Below are 19,464 nucleotides of genomic sequence, written 5' to 3'. Positions count from 1 at the left end.
AAAAAATCTAACTGTAATTGTGCCTTATTTGCATATTTTGTCTGTTTTTTGAATCTTTTTTATTTTCATGCCGAACAATCTGCAAAAAATCAGATATTTTCAAAAAACAAACAAACAACCTGTGATGTCTTGTTGTGTTTCAAACTTTGCCAATAAACACATGAGAGTGATTCTCAACACAAAGTCTCATCTATTCATCACCGACGCAAATTCTGTTCATACAGGGTTCCTACAGCTTAAAGCAGAAGTAAGCGATCCGGTGGTTTTGGCTAACTTCCTGTCAGCAGATGGAGTTAGCAGTCCCCGCCCTCGTCCCTACGTCACCACATTCACGCGCATCCCTTGGCTGCACACACAGAGAGGACCGCCCCTTTATGCCGTTCTCTCTCCTCATTGGATAAAGGTTGTAGGATACAAGGAAAGTTTTCTCCTCGGCTCAGAGCAGAGCAGAGTGACTGACAGACCCGTGTTTCAGACCAAACACTCTATAGAAGTGATTGCTGTCGGAAGATATAACTATTTAAGACTTATATTAACACAAATATTCCGCCTACTTCTGCTTTAAGCCAAGTTAAATTTAAGACTTTTTAAGACTTTTTTAAAGCCACTTGAAATTAAATTTAAGACCGACTTCATAATAAACACAAATGCAGAAAAAAGAAAAAAAAAACACCACATCAATTACATAGGGTTAGGGACAATTTTACCCACTTTCCTATGTGATCCAAGGTAAAGTGACTGCTACATGAACATTGGATTGTGTCTCTTTCCAGCTGTCCTTTCAAAATAAATGCATAAAAAGTCCGGAAAAAAAACAAAACACTGACTCGGTAGCTGGAGGCGGTGAGACATTTAGCGTTGACGGCCGCCACTAACTTCTCTATGTCGGAATGTTACCAATTATTTTGAGATTTGAGACTAATTACAATCATAAAATACCACTTACCATGTGTTAACATTTTTAAGACTTTTGAAAAATTGATTTAGACATTTTAATGCCAATTAAGGCCTTGTTTTTAGATTAATGAATTCAATGCCTTTTAAGACTTTTTAAGGATCCGTAAGAACCCTGTCATAACAAGTTCTTGTAACTGACATTTTCTGTTCAGGAAACATCTGACGCTCAAGTTTCAGTTTGGTTTTTTTATTATTTAAATCATCTGATCCGACACCTCGATGATCAATCAGTTAACTGTTATTTAATTCTCTGCTTTTATGGTTTATTGATGCTGTCGTCGAGCTGCAGGAGGTACGGTGGCCCTGAAGGCTCATCAACGCGCTGCAGAAATTCACACAACACAACAGACGCGTTTCTGGGGACATAAAATAAAAGTGACGGACTAGTTCACGGCTTTTTCAAAAATAAGTCAAGTTTGTTTGGTTTATTATAATTCAGATTCAGATTTACTTGATCAAAAATCTGGATTTTTTCTTTGTTACAACCTCATGAATTTTAAGAAAATCAACACAAAGTGAGATATAGATACAGGGTTCCTACACATTTGAAATGTCCAAATTCCATACTTTTTCCAGACCCTAATTTCCAGACTTCTCGGTAAAAAAAATTCAAATAATTTGTGACATTTGAGTAAATAGATGTGCATAATATAAAAAAGCATGTTTTCATTATTCTGAATGTGTATGCCATTATGTAACCAAATCATTTCCAGGAGATTTTAGCTAGGTACAATAGTACAAAATAATTAGCCCAAATAACTTCAGATAAGACCAAAACCAGATGATAAATATATTTCCAGACAATAGTTTCCATTTTCCATAAATTTCCAGACCTGGAAATGTATCAAATTTCATACTTTTCCATACTTCCCATACTAGCGTAGGACAATAGTTTCTGTTTTAAAATGTATCAAATCAAATTTCATACTTTTCCATACTTTCCATACTTGCGTAGGAACCCTGTAGATAAATAAAATATTACTAAAAAAGCAGAATAAAATAAAAATAGAATAAGAATAAATTAAAATAATAATACTATAACATACTAATCATATGTACTAGTTTTAAACCTGGTCCGTCAGTGTTTTGTGTCCCCAGAAACTCTGTTGAGTTGAGCTCATTGTGAATTGACCCTTAAAGGCCACCGTACATAAGACACCTATAGAAACTGACGCTGTCTTGACTTTTAGTATTTTTTGAGTTTATGTGTCAACAAATTGACATTTTACAACCACGACGGCATAAATTAAAGAAAAATCCCAAACAACCCACCACATATTCAGTTTTTTTTTATTTTAAAACATCCAACATAAAAATAGAAAATCAAATGTACAAGGTGAAAAAGAAAAATATTTTGCTTCTTTTTCTTCTCCTCCTCTTCGTCGTCCAACCAGCTCAACTTTTCCTCCTTCACTCGGACAAAGTGAAAAGTTCAACTCATCGTCTCCTTTCCGTCCAGATCTCAGATCAGATCCTCCGTCTCGGTAAAAATCCACAACGATAAAGTTTTCTTTCAGTCTCTGTTTCCTCATCAGTTGATCATGATGAAGTTTGATTTACAATGAGCTGAAAAACAAAACCGAGACAAAACAAAACAAGTTGTTATTGATTCAGACAGAGGAGGAAGTGAAGAGTCGTGTTGAAAACCACTTCCTGCTTCTGTTTGTGAACCTGCACAGCTTCGATGTTGAAGTGATTAGTTACAGTATTTTAAGCTTGTATATGATAATTTGATTTGATTTTTATTTGTCTCAAGCTTATCAAGTTCAGCCCCCCCCCCCTTACATTGTGATTCATGTCATACATCTGTAGTTCCATACAATTTAGAAGATTAAAAACATATTGCTTTAATATGAAATAAGGCCATGATTATAAATATAAATAAAAAGAGTAAAATGAGCTGTCCAGTTCTTTATAGCTAACCAAGAGTGTATGTTTGTACTTACTTTTAAATTGTTTTAAGTTGTTGCACATTTTTATATCCTCATCTAATCTAGCCTATTCCACATTTTTACACCACAAAAATAGATGCTAAAACTTTTCAGGGTAGAATGGATGGTAGATTGTTTAAAGTTACAGTTCCCTCTTAAATCATATTATATGCTTTCTCTGACCATAAACATTTTTTGGATGTTTATTGGTAGCAGCCTATTCCAGGCTTTAAACAAAATCTGACCTGTTTTGAATTTGACTAGGTCCTCAAATCTTAAAAAACCCGATTTTAAAAACAAGGGATTTGTATGATCAAGGTACCCAGCATGATGAACCATCCTTATGACTCTTTTTTGTAAAATGCAAATCTTTTGTGAAGTGCTTTTATATGCGTTTCCCCTTTTCACCTCAACACAGTAAAATAAGTACGGATCAATGAGTGCATAGTGCAGCATTTGAAGTGACTTCTGATCTAAAACATCTACTCTAGTTTTACCCAGAATTCCAATACTTCTGGATACCTAATCTAATCTAATCTAATCTAATCTAATCTAATCTCATCTCATCTCATCTCACCGATGAACTCGGCCACGGTGTCGTGTTCTCCCTCGGTGCGGATCGTTCCGGCGATGCTGTCGTTCTCCAGGATCGGCAGGAAGAGCTGGACGAAGTCCGACGTGTAGGGAGGAGCGATGACGTCCAGAACCTGCAGAGACGAGACACAACAGCAGCTCAGGGATGTTGAGTCTGTTCTTCTACCGGTGGCTCCACATTCAGGTTTTAATATAGAGATAGATATAGATATTTTTCTACACACAGTTACATACATTGCACATTTTCTACTTTGCACTAAAATCAACGCTGCCAATTTGTTATTGTACATACTTTTGTACATCACATTTGATTCTATTTGCTATTGCTATTTTATTATGTATAGTTTGTTCTTTATATTCTTATACTATATGTTGTTATCATCACTGTGTGTCTGTGTGTGCTGCTGCTGCACTGTAATTTCCCAGCTTGGGATCAATAAAGTATATCTATCTATCTATCTATCTATCTATCTATCTATCTATCTATCTATCTATCTATCTATCTATCTATCTATCTATCTATCTATCTATCTATCTATCTATCTATCTATCTATCTATATAAACAAATGCACTTCAATAAACTAGAATATCATGGAAAAGTCTATTTCAAGTCGTTCAAGTCAAATAACCCCAACCAAGTATTGAGTTCATAAAGATGGACAGACTTTTCAGAAGGACGACGTTTCCATATTAAAAATTGGTCTTCATTAAATGTGAAGCCATAATCATCACAATTAAAATAAATTAAATAAATAGACATGAAATGTTTAATTCTGTGTGTAATGGATCGATATAATGTGTTAGTTTCACTTTTTGAATTGAAATTACTGACATAAATAAGCTTTTCCATGATATTCTCATTCATTGAGATGCACCTGTATCTTACCGTACATACACTACTCACAAAAAGTTAGGGATATTTGACAAGAATCTCCGTGTAAAAAGTTGATGCTACAGTGATACTCTATCATGAGGCCTTTTAAGTAGAAGGATGCAATGGTCCCTAACTTTTGTGAGTACTGTAGTGTATATATGATGATATATGATCAGTGTTTTCTTGAGCAAATATGTAAAAGCAGCAGGAAAACTGTTTTCAAATTCAAATTATTGACGAATGCCGACCTGTCAACACAGAGATCACAACTGTTTCTCATATACTATATCTTGATGGATGATTAAATGATTAATTAAAATACCAACAACTGCATGAGATTCACCAGGAAACCTCAACGTTAGATAAAACATCCTGGATTCAGGCTGAGTGATCTTTTACATGTTCAGCCGTTAACACTTTAAAGCTCCTCTCTCACCAGAAACATGAATAAATAAAATAAACCAAATTCAAAAAAGCTCATCACTACATCAACATCAGTTGGTGCCGATTCTTATCAAAGGTTTTCAACTCTTGTCAAACATAATTAAACACACAAAAAACTTTATCTCAGAACCGTTTTAAGGCTTTAAAGGGATAGTAGCATTTTTTTAAAGTGGGGTTGTATGATCTACAAATAGTCCCTAAGTACTTTAATTGCAGTAGAAGACTCTCTCAGCCCATAGCCCTGCCCAGAGATTTACAACATACATTGTTGTGAACAGACCCAAAGAAACGGCCTATTTTCACAACCTAAAAGAGGTTTTACCTGAAAAAAAAAAACAGCTCCATTGTTCGCTATAATATAATTTTTTCCAGCCCTTCAAAGTGCAGGAAAAACACAGTTTTTATTTGGACCGAACCAACGGCTGATCGGCGGGTGCTAACCCTGGGCGGAGGGATACGTGAGTTGGTTAGGTCCAAATAAAAACTGTGTTTTTCCTGCACTTTGAAGGGCTGGAAAAAATTATATTATAGTGAACAATGGAGCACTTTAAAAAAATGCTACTATCCCTTTAAACGTGTGAATCTCAGTTTGACTCTTCTCTTTCTGTGAGCTTGTTCCTCTTTTTCCTCTCTCTCTCTGGTTCTGATCCGACCGGACGCTGCCGTTACCTCGGTGACGAAGTATCTGATGAGGGAGATGTCGGTGTTGAGTTTCTCCAGACACTTCCTGATGTAGCCGACGACCGGCAGCACGTAGCCTCGACTCAGCAGGTGAACCATCCGGTCCAGCAGCGTCTTCTTCAGCTCCAGCTGTAAATTAATCGTGTCGTTAAAATCGTTAATTGTTATAAAAAGTCTAAATTCTCTGATTTCAGCTTCTTAAAAGAACAAAGAAACCAGAAATATTCACTTTTACGACAATAAACTGAGTCTCTCTTTGGTTTGTGGACAAAACAAGACGTTTGAGGACGTCATCTTGTGGTTTGGGAAACACTGACTTACATTTTTCAACATTTTATTGACCAAACAACTAATCGATTAATCGTCTAAATAATCGACAGATTAATTGATAATGAAAATAATCGTTAGTTGCAGTCCTACTAAAGACTGGTATCTATGTAAAAAACTGTTGATGGCTTGTAAAAAAAAAACCCAAAAAAACCCAAAAAAACCAAAGTGCTGATATAAAACTGAGTCCAAGCCTTAAATGAATAGTTCACCAAAAAATGAAATTCAGTAGTAGTTTTTTATTCCTCAAAGTGCTTCTGGAGACCCGGGAGGCCGGTTCCTAGTCCAACCAAAACCTTATATGAGAGTAATTGGGCCCAACACAAAAACGTCCATAAAACTACACAAAAACCATTTAATATTCCTCCGCACTGCTCGTCCACTGCAATCCAAGTGTCCTGAAGGGAGATAGTCCAGAGTTTACTGGAAACAACATCATTTAGGACATTTTTACGGCCTAAACAGTCCTGCGCTCTCCCATTCATGCGATTTACGCGATGCATACACTATTTCCCTTCAGGACACTTGGATTGCAGTGGACGAGCAGTGTGGAGGAATATTAAATGGTTTTTGTGTAGTTTTATGGAGGTTTTTGTGTCGGGCGCTATTACTCTCATATAAAGTTTTCGTTGGACTACGAACCGGCCTCCCGGGTCTCCAGATGCACTTTGAGGAATAAAAAACTACTCCGGAGTATTCATCAGCATGAGGGTGAGTCAATAATGATGAGTCAATAATGAATTTCATTTTTTGGTTAACTATTCCTTTAAGGCAATAATTCACTTTTTTCAAATTTCATGTGAACATATGGAGTTACAGAAGGAAATTTAATTTCAAATATCAAATGGCATTAAGGACCGAGTTGAAACAAATGTGTATGTGAATATCATTTTTTGGTGAACTTATTCCTCTAAATTGAAAATACTAAATGAAAAAGTATCAAAAAAAAAGAAAGAAAAGGGAAGTGTTGAGTGTTGGTGGTTTAAGGCGGACGGACGTGGACACACACCTGCTCCATGACGTCCAGCTGTGAATGCTCCGTCTCAAACAGTTTGATGAGCAGCTGCAGAACCTGAGGATGAAGCAGCTGGTGACACGTGCAGATCTGAGGACGGAGACAAGAGACAAGAGAGACGCTGCGTTAAAATATAAATAAATCAAACCTGTCAATCTCTCTGTGAAAGGTTCAACAAGCAACTACAATACATTATTATATGGAGACCTTTTCTTCACATCAAACCATCCTTAGAATAATCATAGTAACATGCTCCACAGCGTCAGGTTAATAACACTCTTCTCTCCCCTAAATGTGATTTTTTTTTTCAATTCAAATTTTAGTTTTATTTATTTTATTTTATTGTCTGTCAGATTGTCTTTTTCTTTCATTTTTTGTCTTTTGTACTCTCTTAATATGTCAGTTTCTATTGTTAAAGTAAAAATATCTCAGATTTTCTCACGTCGTATTGTCCACACCTATATACAGTCTATGGTCCAAAGTACTGAAGTGAAATTTAAAAAAAGAAGAACTGTGAATCTGTAGAAACATGACACCTGTTTGTTTCAATGTGAACCTGCTTGTTTTTAATTCTAGTTTATAAAATGTTCTCTTTCAATTTTGACTATTGTTTGTATTCTGTTCAATGTATTTGATCCGACTGTATTTATTTGTTGTTGTTGCTTCAAGTATAAAAGACGCTGAGCTGAGAATTAACAAATAAAGTATTATAAGTATTATTAACATCAGTACAAACAGTAATATACAGTAGTATTATTATTATTATTATCAATCTTACCTCGTCCAGCAGAGCTAAGTGAACCGGCGTGTGGTCGGTCTGCAGCTGAAAGTAGCGCGGCTCAGACACGGTCCAGTCCACCCACTTCAGGACGCCCATAGCAACGACTGGGAACCTGCACACACACACACACACACACAGTCAGAGGTCAATGGAAAGTTTCTTTTCAAAATAAAAGTCTATCAATACTGGAGTTACTTCTTTAAGGTGAGACACTACAGGTAAAAACACTGTTTGGGTTATTTTTCTTCCTAATCATGTCTTCTTTCAGAATAGGGGAAAGAAATGGTAGAAAAGCCACATTAAGGTTTTTATTTTACTTAGGTAGTTAAGGTGAAATAGCCTTCCCTCTACTGTAACTATAGCTTGGGTCTGTATTGCGATCTGTAATTTATTGTAATTTATTATAGATTGATAGAGAATACTTTATTCATCCCTAGCAGGGAAATTATGTCATGTGTTCTGTAGATTTTGCTTTGTGTGCTCCTCCTGTTGCAAAATGAATCGCCCCCTTGGGGACAAATAAAGTCATTGATTCATTCATTCATTCATTTTGTCTCTTTCGTCCGTAGATTTCTCCTAAATTCACCAGAAGTTAGTCTGACCCATGTCATGTCAGGTATCATTGTAATGTTCTCTCTCTCCTCAACATTTATGTAGACTCCAAAAAGTCATCATTTCCTTCATATCAGCAACAAAATTGTAAAAGTACGATTAACAATAACAATCCGTATGTAATTTTACAGTACAAGTCTTTAAAGGCCGTTTTCTCAGACTCTGAGCTAGAAATCTCCACTTCAGCAGCACTTACAGACACCAAACCTTCCAGTTTGATCCCTTTCTATATTCTGAAGGTTTTTACAGAGGGGATTGTTGATATATCATTCACAGCCTGATTTATGCAACATTTTATTCCTAAAAACATGACGGAATTAGATTTTTTTAGGGCTGGTGACGTATTTTCTCATTTACAAAGTGATGAAAAGAGATATCCAAAATCCCCTCTGTAAAAACTTCTTACTGTAATGTGTCAACAAAATAAAACAAGAATTTGAAAGTAGCTTTATCCATTGATCAGATTTCAGTTCTGGAAACATATGCAAATTAGTGCATATGTAATTAGATATTGCCTCATTTACATATTTAAACATAAAATTTGACAAAACGTGTAATACAAAAAATATTTGTCTTAATGTGAGTGATGAACATGTGAAGTTTCATGGTGATATCTGTTGGTTTAAATTTTTACCCTATTCACCTGTAGTGTCTGAAATGTTAAAACTGAACCTGTGTTTGTTTGATTTTGTCTCTTTCTCACCAGTTTCCTCTCAGACCAACCTCTGTCCCTCATCTCCCTCCTTCAGCTGTTAGTTTAGTTTTGTCCACTCGTCCACTCACCGGATGCACTGGTACAACGTCCCCAGCTCGGCCACCAGCTCCGTGGCTCCTTTGTTCTCGTTGCAGCAGAGGTTGTGAACCGTCTCGATGGCCTTGGAGGTCGACTTCAGCTCGTCCTTGTTGATGTTCACTCGCTTGTTCTGGGACGGAAGGAAGAGGAGAAGAGGAGAAGAAGATGTCACTTGTTTTGGTTCGTTACCTTTAATTGTCGGTGCAAGCTATTTTTAGAACAGCGGAGCAGAGCCGCGAGCTGCTCAGAGCTACGCTACGGAGGCTCATGGGATTTTTTGGTTTCCCTCATCAAACTCATCAAATACACAATCCAACAACTCCACAACGCTCTGGTGGACAAGTTGTGACCTGCACATTCACCACGCTATGAGATAATAACACAACGTTACCAGACAGAGTTGTTTTAGAGGGAAATTCATGCAAAACCACTGATGCACGTTGCCTTCAGGGACAGTTTTTCATCATCAGTCTCTGTATTTCCCTCTAAAACAACTCTGTGTGGTAACGTTGTGTTATTATCTCATAGCGTGGTGAATGTGCAGGTCACAACTTGTCCACCAGAGCGTTGTGGAGTTGTTGGATTGTGTATTTGATGAGTTTGATGAGGGAAACCAAGAAATCCCATAATGAGCCTCCGTAGCGTAGCTCTGAGCAGCTCACGGCTCTGCTCCGCCGTTCTAAAAATAGCTTGCACCGACAAATGCTGCTTCAAACTTGTCTGTGTAATGATTCTTCACGTCCGCACTTCTCTGGGGTCAGGGGTGATTTATCAATGGAAATTGCGGACAATTTTGATAGATCTGAAAAGGGTGTAAATATTTTGGGTGTACGCCATTTTCGGTAATTTTCTGAATTTTCCGGGCTGCTTCACAGTGCATCTTAATTTCTGACACACCAGAACTAGAGAGAGAATATAGTAAAAACCTGGTGACAGAGTGAATACACAGTGCAGTATTTGGTCTCGGACCTTGAAAGCACCGGATATCAGATCCATGTTTCTTAAAGGGATAGTTCACCCAAAATTCAAATTTCACTCATTATCTCCTCCCCCTCATGTGGACTAAGAGCTGGGAGAAGTTTCAGAGTCCTCTGTGGCTTCTCTGAGTTACAGGGGGTCTAGGCGTAGCAGTGCATGTCCATATAACGGTTGCAAATGGATACCAACTGTCTTCGTAACAAAAAGACACATCAAAAAACATCCAAATACCTCCATGCTGCTCGTATGTAATGTCCGTCTTGTATTGAAGCCCCGAAATGCAAAATTGCTCCGAAAAAAATTAAATAAGTCTATATTTCAAGCTTGTTTATTCGTTGGTTCGTTGGACGGACTGGGAAGAGGAGCTTCGAGAAGCTTCCGCTACAAAACAAGCTTGAAATATAGACTTATTTAATTTTTTTTCGGAGCAATTTCGCATTTCGGGGCTTCAATAAAAAACAGACATTACATACGAGCAGCATGGAGGTATTTGGATGTTTTTTGGTGTGTCTTTTTGTTACGAAGACAGTTGGTATCCATTTGCAACCGTTATATGGACATGCACTGCTACGCCGAGACCCCCTGTAACTCAGAGAAGCCACGGAGGACTCTGAAACTTCTCCCAGCCCTTAGTCCACATGAGGGGGAGGAGATAATGAGTGCAATTTCAATTTTGGACGAACTATCCCTTTAATGACTTCTGAGCAGATTCAGATGTAGAACTGTGTCTGCACCTTCTTCCACGTCTCCACCACGCTGGCGGCGTAGGCCAGGATGTGGATGTATTTGTGTTTGTGGTCCTGGTTGATCTTTGATCCGGGTTTAAACAGCGACTGCATGAACAGGTCCAGAAAAGCAGGAACTCTGATCTGAGGAGAGGGAGAGAAACATCTCGGTCATCAGCACGTTAACGTTTTAAAACGCTGAAAATAAGCATTTTAAAGATACATCGAGATTCTTAATGGGACAATTCTGAATCGATGCCGTTTTGTCACATGATCGATTTTTAATTTCAAATAATTCATTCAAGTTTGATGATGTAGTTCACACATACAGACATTGATTTATGTTTTGTTTTTGAGAAATTAACATGTGCAGTAAAGTAATCAAGCAGGCTTTTTTTTTTAATCGGCCTTTTCTTTTTCTTTGTGTGTTCAGACTCCAAGGAAGCTGCTGTCTTGTGGATATGCATTTAAATTATATAATATCTATTTTATTTTATGTAAATATTAAAAGATATCAAATTTATTTGATGATTCATGTTAATTAATGAAAAAGCAACATAGAAAATTGAGGATGTGATGTGATTGTAGGGGTCCTTGAGAGGATTCAAGGGGGAACATTTTCTTGAAATTTTAACACTTTTTCTAGAATTTCTTTTTTTTTTTTTGAGAAATTTTTCCATTTGTTTTACTAGAATAGTTTTTGAAAAATCTTACCACTTTTTTCGAGATTTTTTTTTACCTTTTTCTTTTTTTTTTGAGAAATCTTACCACTTTTTTCCCTCAGAAATGTCTCTACAATATTTCCAAAAACTCACACCATTGGCCCTAATTTGAATGTACATTGACAAAAAAAAGTATATATAAACAGATATTTGAGTATTTCTAGTGTTTGCTTCAAAATGTTGTCCAATGGGGGTCTGTGGTCTAATTTGTGTCAATCTCGGGTCCTTGATGTAAAAAAGTTTGAGAACCGCTGCTGTAATCAAACAGAAGCGAATCGTAGACTCGGTGAATCGTGATCTAAGGCCAGTGAAGATGCAGCACCACTACGATGAACACATGAACACATGAAGACATGAAGACATGAAGACATGAAGACATGAACACATGAAGACATGAAGACATGAACACATGAAGACATGAAGACGGATGGACGGTGGTCCTCACCAGCTCCACCGGGGGGGGGTCCATGCTGCTGAACATCTTGAACAGAACCGTGATGTCGGCCGGGTTCAGAGCTCCTTTAGACAACATGGCTCCCAGCGCCTGACAGGCCCGAGGATACGCCGCCGCCGTCCCCAACGCCAGCGTGATCTGACTGGCATCGTGACCTCTGAGACACACAACAACACAACAACAACAGTCAGGTACATCAACATTCACATTTAGTGTTTGTTATGAACACACATACACACAACACAGCCAGTAGCCATGTTTCCATCCAAAGTGATTCAAATTAATGGGAAATGCGCATTAAAAGAAATTCGAATCCTGTGTTTCCATCTACGGACTTTGCACCCCCCTTGTGAGTGATCAGCAAACACGCGAGCAGATGGGGTGAAAGTGCGCTACGTCACACTTAATTCGCATACAGCTGTTTCCATCCCATTCGAATCAACCAAAACCCGGCCATAGCGAGCGTATTTCAGTTTGTGCGAATCAGGGGATTTTAATTCGAATTACGGCGTTTCCATCATCATTTTCCGATGCGATACATCTAGATGCGCATCTAAATAGCTGATAGAAGCACAACTAGTGTGTCGGTTTTTACAGTTGATGGTGCAACTAAAGCTGGAGACACACTACGCAGTTTTTTTAGCCCGATTCTACCCACGATTCACAGTCGGGTCTAGTCTGCACCAGTCGGCACTAGTTGGGTTCAGTTGTCAAGTTGGCGCAAAAATCTGTGAGTGTGTGACGGCCGGGATACAGAGTCAAATCTGTGCGTGAGGTAAACAGACGCCGTCCGACTTCAAGTTGCAGCAATTCAAACATGTTTGACTTTTTTGAGCCGATTCGACTCAGAACGGCCCAAAAAAACTCCCATGTGGGGCTGAAGGTTTCCTCTGAGCTGATTGGGTGTAATCAGAGCAGGATGTGACGCCAAGAGAAAGCGTCAAAATAAGCAGCATTTTTAAAAACCCAGCGTTATTTTAAAAAAGTGTCAAGGCAAGGCAATTTTATTTGTATAGCCCGTTTTTACAAACAGTTTGTCTCAAAGGGCTTCACATGGCATCGTAACAACATCCTCTGTCCTTAGACCCTCACATTGACTGAGGAAAAACTCCATGGAAAACCCTTTTAACAGGGAAAAATCGGAGAAACCTCAGGGTGAGCAACAGAGGAGGGATCCCTCACCCAGGACGACGGATTGGACAGACAATCGAAAACTCAGCATTTAAAAAAAAAAGCGTCTATACTGGAAGCTCATTCGCCTCGCTGCTCCACTGAGCGACTGAGAAAGTCTTTCATTCCTGCAGCGCCGGTCAGATATTTCAACAAACATTGTTAGGGTCAGACTTGGTCCTGCTGCATCGTCTTCAGTGGTATTTATTCATGTCCTTCTCTTTTTCAATGATGTCCTACTTTTAGATCATGTTTCATTGGCCTTACTGTGTTTGTTGTGCAACTTAGTTCCTCTTTAGCAGGAACTCCCACGGTGGAAACGTGGCTTATTTATTGAACTACTAAGACCAGACCATAATTACAGTCAGCTGTACCTCTCGTGTGCAGACTTCTGAACCTCCTGTCCGATCCGTCGAATGGCTGAACCTCCCTGTTCCTCCTGAGACAGGATGGACATCATGGCCTGAGCGAAGAGGTAGGTGTGTTCACCATGACACACCATCTTCTACGGAGAGGAGAGGAGGAAACAACTCAGCACAGACCAACTAACAAAACACAGCACCGTTACAACAGCTTAAAGGAATAGTTCACCAAAAAATGACTCACCCTCATGCTGATGAATACTCCGGAGTAGTTTTTTATTCCTCAAAGTGCATCTGGAGACCCAGGAGGCCGGTTCATAGTAAGTATAAAGAAAACTTTATATGAGAGTAATATGAGAGTAATAGGGCCCGAAAACATCAATAAAACAACACAAAAACCATTTAATATTCCTCCACACTGCTCGTCCACTGCAATCCAAGTGTCCTAAAGGGAGATAGTCCAGAGTTTACTGGAAACAACCTCATTTAGGACATTTTTACAGCCTAAACATGACATTGTTTCCAGTAAACTCTGGACTATCTCCCTTTAGGACACTTGGATTGCAGTGGACGAGCAGTGTGGAGGAATATTAAATGGTTTTTGTGTAGTTTTATGGACGTTTTTTTGTGTCAGGCCCTATTACTCTCATATAAAGTTTTGGTTGGACTATGAACCGGCCTCCCAGGTCTCCAGATGCACTTTGAGGAATAAAAAACTACTCCAGAGTATTCATCAGCATGAGGGTGACTGAATTTCACTTTTTGGTGAACTATTCCTTTAAAGATGAAGAAGAAACACTGAGAGGGAGGATCAAACCAGCTCTAAACAAAATAAATAAATAAATACATAAAAACCAACAGGTTGTATTTCTAGAGACTGAAGGACTCACAGCGAACTCCGGCAGGTTCTTCTCCAGGTTTTCCTCTCCTCCGTCGAGCAGCGCGGCCAGCGACGTCCTCAGCACCCGGGAGAAAACCTCCAGCTGCTGGCACGCCGTCGACACGCTGGTGATCTCGCCCTGGTAACCGGCGTCTGAGATGAGCTGAAGACAAACAGAGAGACAGATTAACGGCTGCTCATCATCACACAACCAGACAGGTAACTAGGGATGGGTACCTTTTGCATTTGAATCAATACGGTATCGATACTCGGTACCTGGGAACCGATACCGGTACCAATCGGTACCTGTTTTCGGTACTTTTTGTGCATGTGGTAATTAAAAAAATAAAAAATAAATAAAAACTCCTGCAATTTGAATATTTACCTCTTAACAACATCACAACTCCTCAGCCTTTAAGAGTATTTTATGTTTTAGGGATGGGCAATGATTTTCATATAATGGAATAGTCCATCCATCCATCCATCCATTGTCCGCCGCATTATCCGGAGTCGGGTCGCGGGGGCAGCAGTCGGAGCAGGGATCCCCAGACTTCCCTCTCCCCGGACACTTCCTCCAGCTCTTCCGGGGGGACCCCAAGGCGTTCCCAGGCCAGCCGAGTGACGTAGTCACTCCAGCGTGTCCTGGGTCTTCCTCAGGGCCTCCTCCCGGTGGGACATGCCCGGAACACCTCACGAGGGAGGCGTCCAGGGGGCATCGATACAGGTGCCCGAGCCACCTCAGCTGGCTCCTCTCGATGTGGAGGAGCAGCGGCTCTACTCCGAGCTCCTCCCGGGTGACAGAGCTCCTCACCCTATCTCTAAGGGAGCGCCCCGCCACCCTGCGGAGGAAACTCATTTCGGCCGCTTGTATCCATGGCCCAGAGTTCATGACCATAGGTGAGGGTGGGAACGTAGATCGACCGGTAAATCGAGAGCTTTGCCTTTCGGCTCAGCTCCTTCTTGGAATAGTCATTCAATGAAAAAAAAAAGTTTATGAGACTATAGTCTTGTCTGAAAAAATGTCAGTTTTTACTGTGGGAAACTGAGAAACATGGAGAGACTCCTACAGCCTCAGAAAGCTCTGTGTGAAACTTTGTCAAATTAAAAAAACAACTGAAACTGCAGTGCAAACTCTGCAACATGTGGACTTCACGTTTTGAGGAGGAGAGTGGGAGACTTCATCCTTGTTTAGATGTGCTCATTACATGACGATGACTTGAATGGCGCCGCTGTGATGAGAAGCGGGACTTGGGAGTCGGGACCGGACTGCTTCGGTACGGATTGTCACAACAGTCCGTTCTTCACGTTAAATGACGGACGGCTGTTTTTCACGTATTTAAAATGACGGGCTGGCGCTACCGCTTCTCCACGTCTCATTTCAGAGAGAGAGAGAGAGAGAGAGAGAGAGAGAGAAGGGGGGTGAGTGTGCGGGGCTCATGCAGACGCACGACGAAGGTGCGTTCAGGTACCGAAATGTATTGATTATGTGAATCAATACTCGGTACTTTGGTGGGAATTTGGTCGATACCAAAAAAGTACAGAATTTCAGTACTACAGGAATTTCGGTACTACAGGTAACTAGCTTTCTATCAAACTACAGGTTGTTGCTGTTGTTTCTAGTTGTGTAGTTTCTTTCTACCTTGACGGTGAAGTTGAGCATGAGACAGTCTGGATGAGCCTCGGCCAGCTTGTAGAAGAGATCCCTCCATGTGGTGTGTGCGATCATCTGTTCGAGCCAGGCAGGAGTCTGAAAGGAAACACAGCAGGATGTTTTTTATCCTTATTTCATTTCTGCACTGACAAGGCACCGTTTTTCTCAATTGCTAAGACACAGCTCTTGAAACCTTCCATCCTTTTCTCTAAACTGTAAACACAAAACCCAGTTTTCAAACTGCATTTACAAAACCAGACATTGTTGTCAGATAAAGACCCCGAGTCAATCAATCAAAATGAAAACCACCACTGAACAGTCTGATTACACACAACATAGAAAAAAGGAAAACACAATGAGCAGATCATGAAGCTTTAGAAATAGTCTTTAAAAAATAAAAATATAAACAGGAATCATATTACAAATACAAAAGTGCATACAGTCTCTACTGTACAATCATTCATCTGCAGCATCATGTGGATGTGCTTGAACTGGCTTATACTGTTTCTTTGAGACCCCTGTGCTTTGATCGAGTTTCCCTTTTGCTGCCTGCGCTCACCATTATGCAACACAAGTGCATCACAGTGCAGAATGTGTTCGAGTGGGTGAGAATATGTTTGCAAGTCACATCTAACTAGGTGAAAAGTGCTCAAGGTTCTGACAAAAAGGAGGACCAATTCACTAAATGGGTTCAGAGCGCAGAGCGTTTGGTTCAGACAACAGGGTTTAGTGTTTTAGCAATTTAGAAAAACTGTAAGACACAAAAAAAGACAACTTTTAGAATAAAATCATCTCCCAGAAATCTCACCTCTCCCTCCACAGTGAAAATAGAATCAGCTTTCTGGGGGTCGAAGTGTTTTATCAGGAGACTCTTCAGGTGGTTTTCTACTCGCTCTTGGACCTGAGCAGGTTCCACACCTAAAGGGACACATCACAGATTAATAAAAGATAATAATACTGATGTTAACAGGTTCATATATATAAATATGAATATATACTGTATATATCTGTCTGTCTCTCCCTCACCCATCTGGATGAGCCACTCTGCCAGCAGGTTGACGGTCTGAGCCACAGCAGAGTAGTTTTCAGAGAGAAGCTGGATGACGTGTTCTGGAGAACCTCCTGCCTGGAAATACCTGTCAGGAAAATAAAGATGGTTTCAATCATACAATTATAATATGAGTATAAGTATTAGATCTTTTTACCTCTGTGGGTCTTGAAATCTTATTTTATTGAATATATTTTCTTTGTTTTATCTGTTAATAAATTGAAGATATTTAAGTAATTGAAAAACAATATTTCCAATGGCTCAATAAGGTTTAATTTGCTCAAAAAACATATCGTTTTCTTATGAAAAAATGTATTCTTATGAATAAAATTGCAACAATAAAGTGATTTTCCTGGTGCAACAGATCTGTAAAACAGGGTAAAATTGGACGTTTCCATCGAATAACTTGTTTACATCTATTCATTCTGTTTACATGAGATATTCTAAGTTATTATATTCATTGGTGAATCTAAGTTATTAATAATTTCTCACTTTGCATTGTTTTTCTTTGTTTATGAAATTGCTTTAATAAGCTATTGTAAGCTATTCCTCATTTCTCATGAACTGTGATGTATGAATGTATGAATGAGCATCCTATTTTTTTTGTCTCCATGATTGATTGTAAATTCATCAGTTGCAAGGGGGTAGGTTCCTCATAAGCCTTGGCTTCTATCCGTTTTATGTGTGTCTGTCATTCATACGAATTAAAACAACCATTTATTCATTCATTAATTCAAACTCGCAGGCTGCTCACGTTTTGAGGGTGTTGAAGATCGCCGGCTCCATGATGTAATCTCTGCTGGAGAATTTCTGGAGACAATCTTCCTGGGTCTTCCCGTCATTTTCTCCTTCAACATAACCTTCCTCCTGGAAGACACGTGATTATGATTCAGTAAAAGTCTCATCTGAAGGTCTCTTTTTAGAAAAACTGAATTCATAGCAGGGCTCCAGGCTAGTTAGAGCACTAACTTAATATTAAAAATCGGTAAATCAACTTGCAAAGCAAATATTCACATTTCATTTTCATTCATGATCCTCACACACCTTGGCCTGACTGACACCTGTAATGACAGATTCTTTGAGTCGCCCCTTCCATGTCTCACCAGTGTAAAAAACAAAACAGAAAATAACTGGTTGCACTGCACATGCACAAGTAGATGAAAACGTTACTTGCACTGTCTCAAATTTTAGCAGTAAAGTGTAAAGAACACACAGTGTTGTGTGCAAAAACTATGCAACATACAGTTTTTTTTATAGTTCAGACTCGGAAAACTTTCTCCTGCATCAATGTAAATAAATACTACCAGATGAATTAAGCCTCAATCAGTAAATTCCTCAGAAGTGTGACTGAACAGGAGGAATCAGAGAAACATGAAGAAATGAAATGCAAAAATCCAACTACACTATTGTGCAACATGTTTCTTTACAGAACAAGGACCATGACAAAATCACTGTCAGCATATAAACTATTCAAATCAAATGTCAATACAGAGCTTCAAAGAACCATGAAACAATATTTTCTTACACCTTCATTACAATAGAGACAACTCTAAGATGACTTTACAAGACAAGACACTGGAAATGTGATAAAGCCAATAAGAAGCTAAACAATATTTTGTTCTAATCTCTCATGTACAAATTAGATGTCCCACTCTTTACTTTAACAAAACTATGTGATGATAGATAGATAGATAGATAGATAGATAGATAGATAGATAGATAGATAGATAGATAGATAGATAGATAGATAGATAGATAGATATTTTAGGAAAGAAAGGTAATTAGCTAATAAGGTTAAAATAAATGAATGAAAGGATAGCACGAGAGAGGTATTACAAAGTAAATTGCCAGGTCATAGTTGAAAACACCAAGAGGGGATTATGAAATAAAGTGACTATGGTTTCGATCCATATATAGATATACTGCAATCACAATAAATTACTAATATAAAGATGAAAACAGCTGTTAGTGATCAGCTATCAGTTAGCATGTAGCCTGTTAGCATGTAGCCGGCTCATACAGTCACTAAGCTGCTGTTTAGCTGCTGTTAGCTTTGATAATCTGAGCGTCAGTGTGGATTTATCTCTCTCTACCTCTCCGTCACCTCTGTCGGTGTTTTTACTGAACGTTTTCTGTTCAACTGTCACAACAGCAACAACAACAAACCACAGACCACCACCAGCAGCAACAGCTGAAGCTAACGATGCTAACAGAAGCTAACCCATCATGCTAACTCGGCTGCTCACCGTGTTTCCCTCCCAGTCTCCCGCGCCGCTGTAATACTCCTCGTCCATGGTGACGGGGCAGAGGAGACGGTGACTGAGCTCTGGCTGTTATCACCTCGGTGGAGTCAACTGTGTGAACTGTGTGTGTGTTTGTGTGTTTGAGGAGGAAGCTAACCTGTCTAAGTAGCTTAGCAGGCTGCTAACAACAACAGGAGGAAAATCAACATTCGAAAATGGCG

The 19,464-nt window shown here is 39.2% G+C and overlaps 1 protein-coding gene across 1 annotated transcript; it reads right to left on the bottom strand.

Annotated features, from left to right (window-relative positions):
• Positions 1–2,261: 2,261 nt before the first annotated feature.
• nelfcd (negative elongation factor complex member C/D) lies at positions 2,262–19,464 on the bottom strand. The gene is made up of 15 exons (XM_083971838.1): positions 19,247–19,464; positions 17,755–17,867; positions 16,979–17,088; positions 16,761–16,870; positions 15,941–16,048; positions 14,312–14,464; positions 13,434–13,564; positions 11,881–12,046; positions 10,723–10,857; positions 9,001–9,140; positions 7,603–7,717; positions 6,819–6,914; positions 5,471–5,611; positions 3,466–3,595; positions 2,262–2,523 (listed from the first exon to the last, which is right to left on the bottom strand). Exons 1-15 carry the CDS (start codon positions 19,292–19,294, stop codon positions 2,489–2,491), a joined length of 1,731 nt encoding a protein of 576 aa, XP_083827964.1. The 5' UTR covers positions 19,295–19,464; the 3' UTR covers positions 2,262–2,488.

Source organism: Trachurus trachurus (genome assembly GCF_905171665.1).
Source record: "Trachurus trachurus genome assembly, chromosome: 5".
Lineage (NCBI taxonomy): Eukaryota > Metazoa > Chordata > Actinopteri > Carangiformes > Carangidae > Trachurus > Trachurus trachurus.
Note: the sequence above shows the minus strand (reverse complement) of the source record. Positions and strands in the feature narration are given on the sequence as shown.

Excerpts from the sequence above, each read along its gene's own strand:
- nelfcd (XM_083971838.1), bottom strand. The coding sequence starts at position 19,294 with ATGGACGAGGAGTATTACAGCGGCGCGGGAGACTGGGAGGGAAACACG. Across the intron at positions 14,465-15,940 it reads TGCTCAACTTCACCGTCAAG|CTCATCTCAGACGCCGGTTA; the intron begins GTAGAAAGAAAC and ends GTTTGTCTTCAG. Across the intron at positions 6,915-7,602 it reads ACTTAGCTCTGCTGGACGAG|ATCTGCACGTGTCACCAGCT; the intron begins GTAAGATTGATA and ends CTCCGTCCTCAG.